This window comes from Vigna radiata, chromosome 9 (genome assembly GCF_000741045.1).
Source record: "Vigna radiata var. radiata cultivar VC1973A chromosome 9, Vradiata_ver6, whole genome shotgun sequence".
Taxonomy (NCBI): Eukaryota; Viridiplantae; Streptophyta; class Magnoliopsida; order Fabales; family Fabaceae; genus Vigna; species Vigna radiata.
In genome coordinates, this window is record NC_028359.1 from 12,605,357 (window position 1) to 12,618,492 (window position 13,136).

The window sequence follows — 13,136 nt, forward strand, 5'->3', positions numbered from 1 at the left end:
AACTCTAGGGAAATTTTTATATCAAGGAATGTAGTATTTTATGAAAACATATTTCCTTTTCTTACTAGTGACAAGCACACACCTATTGATACACAAAATTCCTTGGATTTTGTCACAAAAATCAATTCATCTCCATCACCTCTTTTCTCAGAAGTTACTGATCAACCCTTTTTACCACCTACATCTTCTCCTTCTGTTGTTCCAGTTCGTTTTTCTTCTCAACCTGTTTCTGTTGAACCTGCCACTGCTACTCCACAAAGGAAATCAACCAGGCCAACACATAAACCATCTTATTTGCAGGACTATCATTGCAACATGTTATCTACTTCTTTCGCCACTCAGTCATCCACAGGTACCTTATATCCTATCTCTTCATATCTCTCATATGATGCATTATCATCTNTTCATAAATCATATGTCTTGAATCTTTCCCAAGTTAGTGAACCTAAAACCTATAACCAAGCCATCAAACATGATTGTTGGAAAAGTGCCATGGATCAAGAAATTGCAGCTTTAGAAAATACCAAAACTTGGGTTTTGACTGATCTGCCTTATGGAAAGCAACCTATTGGATGTAAATGGNTATACAAAATAAAGAGGCATGCTGATGGGAGTACTGAACGATATAAGGCAAGGTTAGTAGCCAAAGGCTACACACAACAGGAAGGCTTAGATTACTTTGAGACTTTTTCACCTGTGGTCAAACTCACAACAGTAAGACTGGTTCTGGCTTTAGCAGCTTCCAAACATTGGTATTTACATCAACTAGATGTAAATAGTGCTTTTTTACATGGGGATCTAGATGAAGAGGTATACATGTCTGTTCCTCTTGGCTACAAAACAGAAAAACCAGGCCAAGTTTGCAAGTTGTTGAAGTCTTTATATGGACTCAAGCAAGCCTCTAGACAATGGAATTATAAGTTAACAACTACTTTACTTTCTTTGGGCTACATACAATCAAAATCAGATTATTCACTTTTTGTCAAAAGTGATTCTNCTCATATCACCATCTTACTTNTTTATGTAGATGATATAGTTTTGGCAGGTGATGACANNNANGAAATNCAAACTGTGAAGGCTCTATTGAATGCAAAGTTCAAAATTAAAGANCTAGGCCAACTCAAGTATTTTCTGGGCTTAGAATTTGCAAGATCTCAACAGGGCATTAATTTGTCATAAAGGAAGTATGTTTTAGAGTTACTAGAAGATGCAGGATTGTTGGGATGTCAACCTGTTTCTACTCCCATACAGCCAGGCACAAAATTCTCCAAGACAGAAGGAAAACCCTATTTATGTGCAAGCCTATAGAAGACTTCTTGGCAGGTTATTATATCTAACCAACACAAGACCAGATTTATGTTTTGCTGTTAGTACTCTCAGTCAATTTCTTTCCAATCCTTTGGAAGATCATTATGCAGCAGCAATAAGGATCTTGAGATATATCAAGAAAAATCCAGGACAAGGGTTATTTTTTCCCTCCAACACAGAACTTTCTCTCAAGGCTTTTAGTGATTCTGATTGGGCTGCTTGCCCTGATACTAGAAGGTCTGTGACTGGTTTTAATGTGTTCTATGGTGCATCCTTAATCAGTTGGAAATCAAAAAAGCAAGATACTATATCTAGATCATCAACTGAAGCAGAATNTAGAGCNTTAGCTTCNACAACATGTGAAATTCAATGGCTTTTGTATTTGCTCCATGATTTGAAACAGCCTCTGCCACAACCAGTTCCTCTATTTTGTGACAATCAATCTGCTATACGAATTGCACAAAATCCAGCCATGCATGAGAGGACAAAGCACATTGAAATTGATTGTCATCTCATAAGGGATAAAGTTCAAGCTGGTGTTATTAAGCTCCTGTCTATTTCTACTTCATCACAACTTGCAGATATTCATACTAAAGCTTTACATCCCGCACAATTTCAATCTTTGTTGTCCAAGCTGAGCATTAAGGATATATATGCTGCAGCTTGAAGGGGGATATTGGAATTATTTTATTCTCTGTTCATATTTGTGCATTTATGTTCATATATTTTTATACTTATTTTTTTTTTATATTGCTCTAAACAATTACATATATCAATTGTACTCTCTCCTTATCATTCAATAAGAAATACAATATTTCATTCTTTCTTTTTTTGTAACAGTCCACCGTGGGGTCGAGTGACGTTCCTCTGAAATCACAAGGATTCAAGACAAACGTTTGGTCTCGACATCACTACTTCAAATCAGCATCAGAAATTTTCAACAAAACAAAATATGGATCAACAAAACAAAATATGGATCACCATCTCCACGTGAAACTTTATCAACAAGATAAGTACTTTTTATTTTCATATATGAAAATAAAGTAATAAATGTAATTGTGAATTAGTTTGGAGCATTGTCCGTGATTATTGATTGTAATAAAAAGTGCCACCCCATTCCAGTGTGTTTCAATTTCGTGGCACTTGTTTTCCTCTCTCTTGATAAAAATCATATTATAATTAACTTTTTCTTCCATTTTATGGATACGTGCCTATTATCATCATTGTGGTGCAATTATTTTTTTTATGGGAGTCGTACAAATCACTGGTTTTGAGAAAAAGTAAACAATTTAGCTAGTTAAAGGGTAGTTGTTAATAGAAAAAAAAAAATAGTGAAATGCTCATCTACCTACCGTAGAGAAAAAAAGTATCCCACTAAATTCTTGTTCCCCTGATATCAAACTTCTGGATATGTAAAATTTTCCTATATATTTCTAATACTAACATTTTCCAATGCCAAGAAGGAATAAAGATGTTATGATGAGTAGGTTCCCAGGAAGTAGAGAGAGGGAGAGGAATGTCACGCATTGCCGCCTACGCCGCCTAGATCTTCCAACTCACCCGAGAGTTGAGACACAAACCTGACGGCGAAATCTTCTAGTGCCTTCTAGACGTCACGGTGGAGAAGGTGAAGGTTCTCACAGAGCTTCTTCAAACCCGCAGGCCCTAATTTTGCCTATAAGTTCCAAGTCAAGGATCAGATCGATGACCCTGAGGATGACTATACCTTACTGGCTGGTGATTGGTGTTGTTTCCACCGTCGATCTCATCTGCTCGCCGCAGATGAAAACTACACAACATGGTCATCATCTCTACTTGAAAGTTCGTCAACAAGGTTCGATTTCGGCCTCACCGACGACGATTTGGGGGCACAAACGAGCATCCACAACGCTTTTCGGAATCTGACAGACGAAATCGCACTGTCACACAAACCATCCACCAGCGCTCAAGGAGACTATTTATTCGTTGCTGAATAATTTAATTCAATATCTTAATCTGATACCATATTATTCAAAGATTTATACAGGAACAAAATCTAATGTGAGGCACCCAATGAAAGTTGACGTCAATGCACGCCATGTCATCAAGCAATGATAGATACAGACCATTGGGGCACTTGAAATCAAAAGGAGTGTCCTCGGCAACGTTTGTGCACCTCTTGCCTTTTTCTTTTGTGCCAGAAAGAAAGCATTAAAATATGAATTAATACCCAGGACTTTCACTTTTTCTTTTACTTCTCTTATTCATGTTTAGCCTATTTGATATTCAGGCAATTATAACATAATTTCTTTTTCGATTCTAATTCATTTGGAATTTGACGATTATAATTTCATGCATTGGAAACTCAATATCGCTCACGTCGCGAGTTCTTTGACCTAGTATCATGTAATTCGTGGTTGACGGCAGAGAGAAAGCCCAAGATTTATCTTTTCTTGTACACTCTTCTTGATAAGTTGCAGTGAGAAAAAGCAAAGGTTCCACAACCCTTATAACAGTTCATCAATGTTAATATTTTCATTATTACCTATACCCATTAGATTATCTGCATTTAGTGGAAAAAAGGCAAAGGGGAACAACCTCTTTCTTCACCTCCATTCGCGGCAGCCTAGCAGCGTTACAACACCCTTTAACCGGCCAGAGCGTCGTCAGCAACACAAGTCGTCACAATAGTCCTCGTCGATCACCGTTGGGACGTCATCAACGCCAAGATCCTTGACTAGGCCACTTCCAGACCCTTCTCGTTAATGATCGAAACGCCAAGGATGACGACACTGATAGAAAAGCTTGAAGTTTTTTTCTTATTTTCCTTTAATGTATATTTTTGGTTTAACCAATTTATTATGAGAAAAAAGAAGCAGCGGTTGAAGTAACGAAAATGAGCAACGACACGCTTCCACATCGGAACCAGTATCTGGCAGCAATCGTCGTGGCTCAAAGTTTGCTTGCAAAGCATGATGAAATTGTTTCTGGTAGTCCGTTCCAAATTCAAAGGACCACTTGCCTCTATGTTGTTTTAATGCATGTTCTTTGTGAGAAAATATTTTGCACAGGAAGATTCAATCCTTTACAACTTGTTCATCATTTGAAGAAAGTCGAGAAAATTGACTTCGAAGAATTGCAGGATGTCAAAAAATTGACTCCTGATCGGTGAAGATGGAAGGCATGCAGGATGTCAGAAAATTGACTCCTGATCGGTGAAGATGGAAGGCATGCAGGATGTCAGAAAATTGACTCCTGATCGGTGAATAAGGAAGGCATGCAAGATGTCAAAAAATTGAATCCTGATCGGTGAATAAGGAAGGCATGCAGAATGTCAAAAAATTGAATCCTGATCGGTGAATAAGGAAGGCATACAGGATGTCAGAAAATTGAATCCTGATCGATGAATAAGGAAGGCATACAGGATGTCAGAATATTGACTCCTGATCGGTGAATAAGGAAGAAAGAATGAAGTCAGAAAATTGACTTCAAGTATTTCGCGTAGTCAGAAAATTGACTACCCGATCGGTGAATAAGGAAGAAAGAACGAAGTCAGAAAATTGACTCCTGATCGAGTGGTATGAAGGGAGGAAGCACGAAGTCAGTGTTCTGACTTCGAAGAATCTCAGAGGAAAATGGCTTCAGAAATCCCCGCTCAACACAGGAAGTTCGAAAAAGAACTATCAGTCTACTACTCAACATGTTTAGCTTTGTCAGGTTCGAACGCCTTTTCATTATAAAAATTATAAACTATTGGAGCATTTACTTTATTTTATACTTTTTGGAGTGAAAATCTCTTGCACAGGAAAAAGATCCAAAGAGAAAGAGAACTCCTAGAGTCTGCTGTAGAGAGTAGTGAAGACTTATAATAGTTTCGAAGATATAATCCCTAAATACAACGTCAGCAACTCCTTTTAAAGCTCGTAATAATCCCTACGCACCTCTTTTAAGTAAAAGAGCTTGCTTGGACTTGGGAGGCTTATGTACTATATGGAATATACCAGTCGGAGTTAATGGTCATTCATGGGCAATTAGCAGGTATTAATTTACAAATATACGATATTAATGATTAATTATTAGGTTTGATTACCTAAAATATATTGCACTAATGGTTAATCAATGGAGTTAGATGTCCAGGTACAATCATCCTCTGATATACTAATAAAAATATTGACCTCTCTATGAAACATATCTGACTTGAGCGTCGGAGTGTCTTCTGCAGGTCAACCCCCAATCGTGAAGAATTACATAAAGAATTGGACGATCGGAGCACAACAAGGAAGGACGACCGACCCCAGTCAAATGTTACACAAAACAATAACCCAAGGACGGAATCCACTTAAGACATTAGGATATATATGCAACAAAAGACTATCATATTTCGTTTTTATCTCTATAAAGTTATATTTATCATGATAGGATAAACTCTCCCAATCTTACTCTATTTTAAACATAATTAAAATATACAAAATATTCTTTTTTTATTCAATTGTATTTTAAAGAAAATAAAAATATATAAAAACTTGTATAATTTTGTTAATGTTAATTTATATGACAACGTACAAAATAATATTTTTTTACCCTATTATCTTTTTTATATATATAAGATACTTACATGCCTATTTAAATAATATTTAAGACATTAATTATAATTTTAAAATCTTGTCTTTTTATAATATAAAAAATGTTATAGGAATAAAATAAATTTATTAATAACTTTGTTAAAATTATATTTTTTTTTATATAGTCTTCATATTTTGTAAAACATTTAAATTAAAGGTAAAATTTGTATTTTAAATTGTTTCGGGTGTGGAGTTAGGGATCATAATCAAAACACTTTCTCACACTTTTTCTCCAAGCCTCCTAACGTCGTCTTCAGTTTTGGTTGCAAAGTTCTTCAAACTCCTTAATACTCCATCTCCAAGTTGCACAATGGTGTACTTGCCAAATGTACTCCAACGCTCAAGTCAATACTATGGTTGTTCGACTAGCACAGTAAAATCTTAAATTCACACTCAATGCAATTACCTACCTCCTTACCTCAAATTCGTATTTATAGGTTTGGAGATGAACTTAGTATAGTCGTAATCATGACCTAATATTTGATAATCATACTTTATCTATAAACTTGATTACGAGTGACACTTAAAGATTTTTAAATGTTTATGATTGTTTTGGTCGCCCTCGATGTCTGGCCAAATGGTGGTTTGATACAAGTCTTAATGTGTTAGTCCTAGGCCACTCGATGAATAGCTTGGCTAGACAGTCATAGAGAGTACAAAAATTATACATAATTTTAGTAAAAACAAATGTTTGTTAAAAGTATTTTATATTATATTAGTGAAAACACATGTATCATGTTGTATGTTCACTTTTTTTATAATAATAAAATTATAAATATAAAAATTAATATAAATAATTTTTACGATTTGATTATACAGTTTTATTTATTTTGTAGATGATTATTTAATTAATTTTAAAAATATTAACTTAACAAAAATACTTAAAAGATAAAATTGGAGAAAATGTAGACACCAGATGAAGGAACCCTCCTTATATACTATAAAATTTACTATATTTGATTTAGAACTTATTATGTTTGTAGTCTAATATATCAAATTTTCATATCAGATAATATCATGTTGATCAAACAAACCTTAATATTTGTATATCAATAACTTTGTCTTACATAAAAGATTTTTTTAAAACAAAAGAAAAAAGTTACCACAATAATTATCACTATTAAAAGATAACTATGAAAATGTTTTACTAGATAATGTAAAAATTGTGTGCAAGGAAAGTATACTTATAAGAATTCATATCGTCCTTATTACTTCTGGGACCGGAACTGAATTCAACTTTTCGTTAAGTTACTAAAATGAAAATAATTGTTGACATAACCATTTTTATCAAATAAACGGTTGGGAAAAGGAAAAGAAAAAAATTGTACTGTACACAAAAATATTTACGGATATTGTATGCTTTTTTATATACTAGTATAGACAATAATAGTAGATTTTGAATCATAAACCTTCCTTACCCTTAAAATTAAAAAGCAACTTTTGGAAGAGTTATATTCCATTTATATATGCTATTTAGATGATATATCATTACTGAAATCAATTTTACAGGGTATGGTGGGTACATTGAGATGAATCTATTTCAATATTTATTCATTCTAGTTAGAAATGGACTTTAAACTTAACTAAATTTTACAAAACTGGCTTGTAGAGTGAGGTTTGCACCCACTTTATATACACTGAATTGGTTATCTCATCTCTAATCGATGTGGGACTTCTAACACACACTCTCACGACCGAGGTATATATATCTCGAACGTAAGATTAAACATTTAATGGATGGTTCGATACAACTCAATAGCGGGTGAAATAGTATGCCCAACAACAAAGTATAAGAAAATGAAAGTAAGTTTAAATATATAGAAATAAAATTAAATAATATAGTTTGAATGGTAGGCGTTATTAATTTGTTATATAAATTTGACTTAAATTTTATTGTTGTTGAGTTTTTTGGATGCACTGAAAAACAAAACTTAAGGCAAATTTAAAGCACATTAGCACTCACCTGGTAGCAGTAGCTTGGCCTTTGCCAGGTTGAAACTTCCACTTAAATTTTGCAAAGGACTGTCCAATGGCCTTTCTGTGCTTTCCACTGAAGGCCTGCTCCTATAAGAACATTCTGCTTTGTCACTGCCATATTTACTAGAAGATGAAGTTGTACTTTTGCTCCTATTAGAACCTTGTGCTTTGTCACTGCCATATTTACTAGAAGATGGAGCTTTAGCTTTTGGTGATTTGCTTCCTTTTCTTTTCGAGCGTGTACTACTTTTGCTCCGCGATCTACTTGAACTGTTGAGATGAATATTCAACTTTTTTAAAATAAAATCAAAATCTTAGAGATTGCTCAAAATATATGGAGAAACTAGAGTGAACTTAGCTAACGTGTTGAGTATGTGCTCAATAATACTAAGTAGCTGAATATAACATGAAAATTCAATATACCTTATCCCGCATGATCTGGTTGTTGACTTTATACGGCTGTCGATGACGTCACGATAAGACCTAATTCTTTTCCACAGTGAACAGAGATACTGGTTATGTTTGTCAATTGCTTTGGTAACTAAAATGTGATGTGACTTGTGCAAGTACCGTGATCATCATGCATGGATTAGTAACAACTTCTTTTAGATTGTCTTAATTTTTCAGAGGAATTAAAACTTTTTTTACAATTTATGCTTAGACGTCCGTATTTTTGTAAGATATTTTCAATTTGTTCTTCTTTTTTTAAATTTTTCTAATTGAGTCTTTATAAGTGTTAATTTGAAACAAATTAGTCTGTTAAAAATTGTTAACGGTGTTAAAATTGTGCAGAGGTGAGTAGATGACGTAGTTAAAATTCTCTTTTTGAGGTGTTAAAATTGTGCAGAAGTGTTCAAATTGTGCAGAGGAGAATGGGAAAAATTTGAACACCTCTGCACAATTTTAACACCTCAAAAGGAGAATTTTAACCACGTCATCTACCCACCTCTGCAAAATTTTAACACCGTTAACGATTTTTAACGGCGGGGACTAATTTGTTTGAAATTAGCACTTATAAGGACTCAATTGGGAAGGTTTAAAAGAAGCAAATTGGGAATACCTTACGAAAATAGGGACGTCTAAATGATTTTAACCTATTTAGAAATAGGATTATATGATATTTTAATAATATTTTTTAACAATTTTTTGGCAATAGGACTAATACCACTTTTTTTTGGGTTAAATATGTTTTTCGTCCCCCAACTATTGGTCATTTTTGTGTTTAGTCCCTCTATCAAAGTATAGTACAATTTAGTCATTCAACTTTAGAAAACTCTGGTATTAGTCATTTTTACCAAATTTTTTTAACTTTATTTAGTGTTTCAAACGCGTTTATCAGTTAACATTGAAGCAAAAATGTGTCAAAATGTGTAAACAATCCAAATGCTATAATGTAACGTGCTTGAAACAGCAAATAAAGTTTAAAAAATTTGGTAAAAAAGACTAAAACCATAGTTTTCTAAAGTTGAAGGACTAAATTGTACCTTAGTTTGAAAGAGGGACTAAGATAGAAATGACGAAATTGAAACAATACCCTTCTCGGCTGTGACTTCTTCGACTTCTATTTTGTGATGAACTGCGCCTACTCTGCGATGGCCGTTCAGTGCTTCTTCTGCGTCGCAATGAATTGTCTCTCTCTCGTGAGCGGCTATATCTACCACGAGATGGCTCACGTTCCCGTGACACTCTCCTTTGTGTTCAACAATTGTAAAATGAAATCAAAGTCTATATAAACTACCTCAAAATATTGCTTATACCTTAATTTCAATGAATCTCCGCGTGATTAAAAGGAATGTTAAAATATGAGAAAGGAACCGAAAGATGCACACATGATGCAGTCAAACACGTATAGAAGTCTACCTGGAACTGCCGTCAGACATGTTTGTTGTTTGATGGTATTGGTTTAACAACTTGAAAAGAGATTATCAGCTTCTCCGACTAAGTTGTTCTGGTACAAGTGGCAATGGCAAATATATAGGTTTCATAAGGTACTCTATGAAGGTGTGAATGAATACTCAGAATATAGCTAAAAAATGCACACAATCCCTTTCCGGGTACGTTCATGTGAACCATTGTCGTTCCGAGCAATTTCCATTGCAATTCTATAATAGAAAGAAACCAAAGGAGCGGTTTCGTTTTCTGACTTTTCATATATTCTATGTAGTGGTTAGCAGGTCAAATTTGTTCAGCTATAATTGTTCATTTTCCGTAGAAATAAGTGGCAAATGAAACAAACATTACTCTTCTTTCAGGTACCTTTTAACTGGTCAGTGTACCTCCCATTTGTTGGGTTTGGAATAAACTGAAATGAATTGACCGTGGAGTCTTATTTTGAATAAACTTTAACGGAACATGTTTTTTTTTTTAATCGACCGCACACAATTTTGCATCATTGAAAACGAAGAAAAGTAGAAAAAGTTTCTGTCTGCAAATCAATGTTTGGATTTTGTGCCTTGCTTCAATAATAAATTGAGCCACGGTTGTGAAGAAAAGGAGAGTGAGTAGACGAGCCTTGAAGGAACAATTGTTGGCACACGGTGAAGAAGAAAGAGTCCAGGGGTGGAAAAAAAAAATATAGAGAGGGCCGTTTGCTTCTAAGTGTGTGATATTGTGTGCTCGGAGAGTGAAAATATTTTACTGTTTGTGAGTTTGAGTGTTGTGTAGAATTCGACATAATTAACTAAACTATAGTTAACTATAGTTTTAATAGACTAAAAAAAATTCAACTCCTTAGTATAATATTTAATTGTATTCTTTAAGAGTTGAGTTTTAAAAAATTAAACTTATATCAATTAATTAATAATTGAATTTAATATCTAACCATGTCTATGACAGTGAGTCCCTTCAATTAATTTTATAAAGTAAGAGATGATCTCCACAATGATCCAAGGAACACAAGAACGTTACTGTGAGAGCCCTGCTTTTGAAATCTCTGGTTCTCTAGATGGCTTCCATATCCTAAATCTCACTCACACTCAATACCTCATTCATCAAATCTTCTACGAAAATCACTCCTTATTCTAATTCAAAATCTCACTTTCCTCCTACTTACATGTTCGGTGTTGTTCCGAATCAAACGGACATGGTGTTGTTTTACGGCAGTGACGCACCTTCTGATGGCAATTTCCTTGAGTTAGATTGGGTCAAAGGCAAAAGGAAACAAGGAGATGGTCCCTATGATGCATGTGGTTGTGGAAATGGGTGAGAAAAGGGTTATATGATGTGAAAATGACGGTGTTGTGGTGATAGGCTCACGGATTTTAGTGTAGTTTGAAGGTTCAAGGAGAGGTTAGGCCAACTCCATGAGGTTGACTAGAAGGGTCTCTAAGGTTGTTCTAGTCTTAATCAAGGAAGAATGAGACTACAATTTGGCAGCATAACATTACAAATTTCCAAGATGAAATACAAGGGTGGAGACACCTCTATTTATAGGTCAATGATGTCTCCTTCTAATCCTAAAAACATGATCTCCCACATTTGCTCTCATTGGCCAAAAGTGAGGCCTTCTAACCTCTCCAATGATGGGAGAACATGTGGCTACTCACAAAACACAATCCTCTCCATTCCTAGAGTGTCATATGGCCACTATTAAAAGCAAATCATTTCCAATGGTGGAATGACATGTGGCCACTACCAAAAAGAAAAACTTTGCACTCCTAAGGTGCCATGTGCCTACATTTTAAAAAGCAAATCCTCTCCAATGGTAGCATAACACATGGCACACACTTTCCACTTGGTTTGGATATTTAACTTAGGGAAAATCCTATGCTACTTAGGCCTTAATACAAGCCTTAATCAAGCCTACACTACATGGCCAAATACAAGGCCTAAATCCTACATTACTAATTTTTCTTCCATGATGGCCCAAGTGAAACACACCTTTGTTTCTCCATCTATGGATGATTCTTCTTGGAGGAGCTTGGTCATACTTCTAGTGGTTGGACCCTTGACTATGAGTTTGCCATGATCCCCTCTCTCTTGAAAAGGATTTGACCTCAAATCAAGAGGATCTTCTTCTCCAAATCACCTACAAAAGGGGTTAGATCACAAATATTGAAAGTAACACTCACATCATACTCATTTGGCAACTCTAACCTATATGCATTGTTAACCCTTTGAAGCACTCTAAAAGGTTCATCACCACGAGAATTGAGTTTAGATCTTCTTTGTTTAGGAAATCTATCTTTGCTCAAGTAGAGCTAAACTCAACCTCCTACTTCAAAGACCAGTTCCCTCTTGCCCCTGTTATTATATATAGTGTATCTCTCGATTTGTTGTTATATATTGGACTTCACCTTTTCATGCAACTTCTTCACAAACTAGAACTTAGCTACCACTTCCTTATGAATGAATTCATTAGGGTTTGGGAGAGGTATTAAGTCTAAGGGAGTGATTGGGTTGAAGCCATACACAACCTCAAAGGGAGACATCTTGGTGATCTGGTGAACCACCCTATTGTATGCAAATTCAATTTGGGGAAGGTACTCATCCCAAGATTTGTGGTTTCCCTTAAGAATTGCTCTTAACATAGTGCCCAAGGTTCTATTGACAACCTCGGTTTAACCATTTGTTTGTGGATGACTAAAGGTTGAATAAGAAAGCTTGGTTCCTAGCCTTGACCAAAGAGTTTTCCAAAAATTACTTAGGAACTTAGTATCTCTATCTGATACTATAGTCTGAGGTACACCATATAGCTTAACCACATCTCTAAAGAAGAGTTTGGAAACGAAGCTAGCATAACTTTGTGGCATGGAATGAAATGAGCCATCATGTTAAATCTATCCACTACCACAAAGATGGAATTAAATCCCTTTTGAGTTTTGGGTAGGCCAAGGATAAAATCCATGCTAATGTCTTCCCATGGGGATGAAGCAATGGCGAGGAGGGTGTACAAGCCTTGTGGCATTGTTTTGGCCTTAGCTTGTAAACATGCAATGCATTTAAGACAATGCATTTGTACATCTTTTCTCATGTGTGGCCAAAAAAATCTTTCTTAAAGGATATTAAGAGTCTTATCCACTCCAAAATGGCCCATGAGACCTCTCTCATAGTGAGCATGAAAATCCCTACTAAGGAAGAATTAAGTTTTATAAAGATGATTTATGATAAGCATTGTTTGAACCTATGCAAAAATTAAGGATAACTTCTCAAACTTTTAAATTAATATATCGATCCTTGAGGAAAAAAAAAACATGGAATCTTAACTCTAGTATCCAATCAGTGTTGATGAGAGAATAGCTAAAATGAGTA

The 13,136-nt window shown here is 34.9% G+C and overlaps 1 protein-coding gene across 1 annotated transcript in view; it reads right to left on the reverse strand.

Moving 5' to 3' along the window:
* The window catches only part of LOC111242529 (serine/threonine-protein kinase fray2-like), an 11,785-nt gene extending 1,960 nt beyond the window's left edge, over positions 1-9,825 (reverse strand). Inside the window, exons 1-4 of the mRNA XM_022786208.1 lie at positions 9,747-9,825; positions 9,421-9,576; positions 8,310-8,375; positions 7,873-8,156 (exon numbers count right to left, since the gene is read on the reverse strand). Coding sequence (XP_022641929.1) covers positions 7,873-8,156; positions 8,310-8,375; positions 9,421-9,576; positions 9,747-9,766 — 526 coding nt within the window. The 5' untranslated portion in view covers positions 9,767-9,825. The remainder of the gene's footprint in view (positions 1-7,872; positions 8,157-8,309; positions 8,376-9,420; positions 9,577-9,746) is intronic.
* Between the last annotated feature and the right edge of the window lie 3,311 nt (positions 9,826-13,136).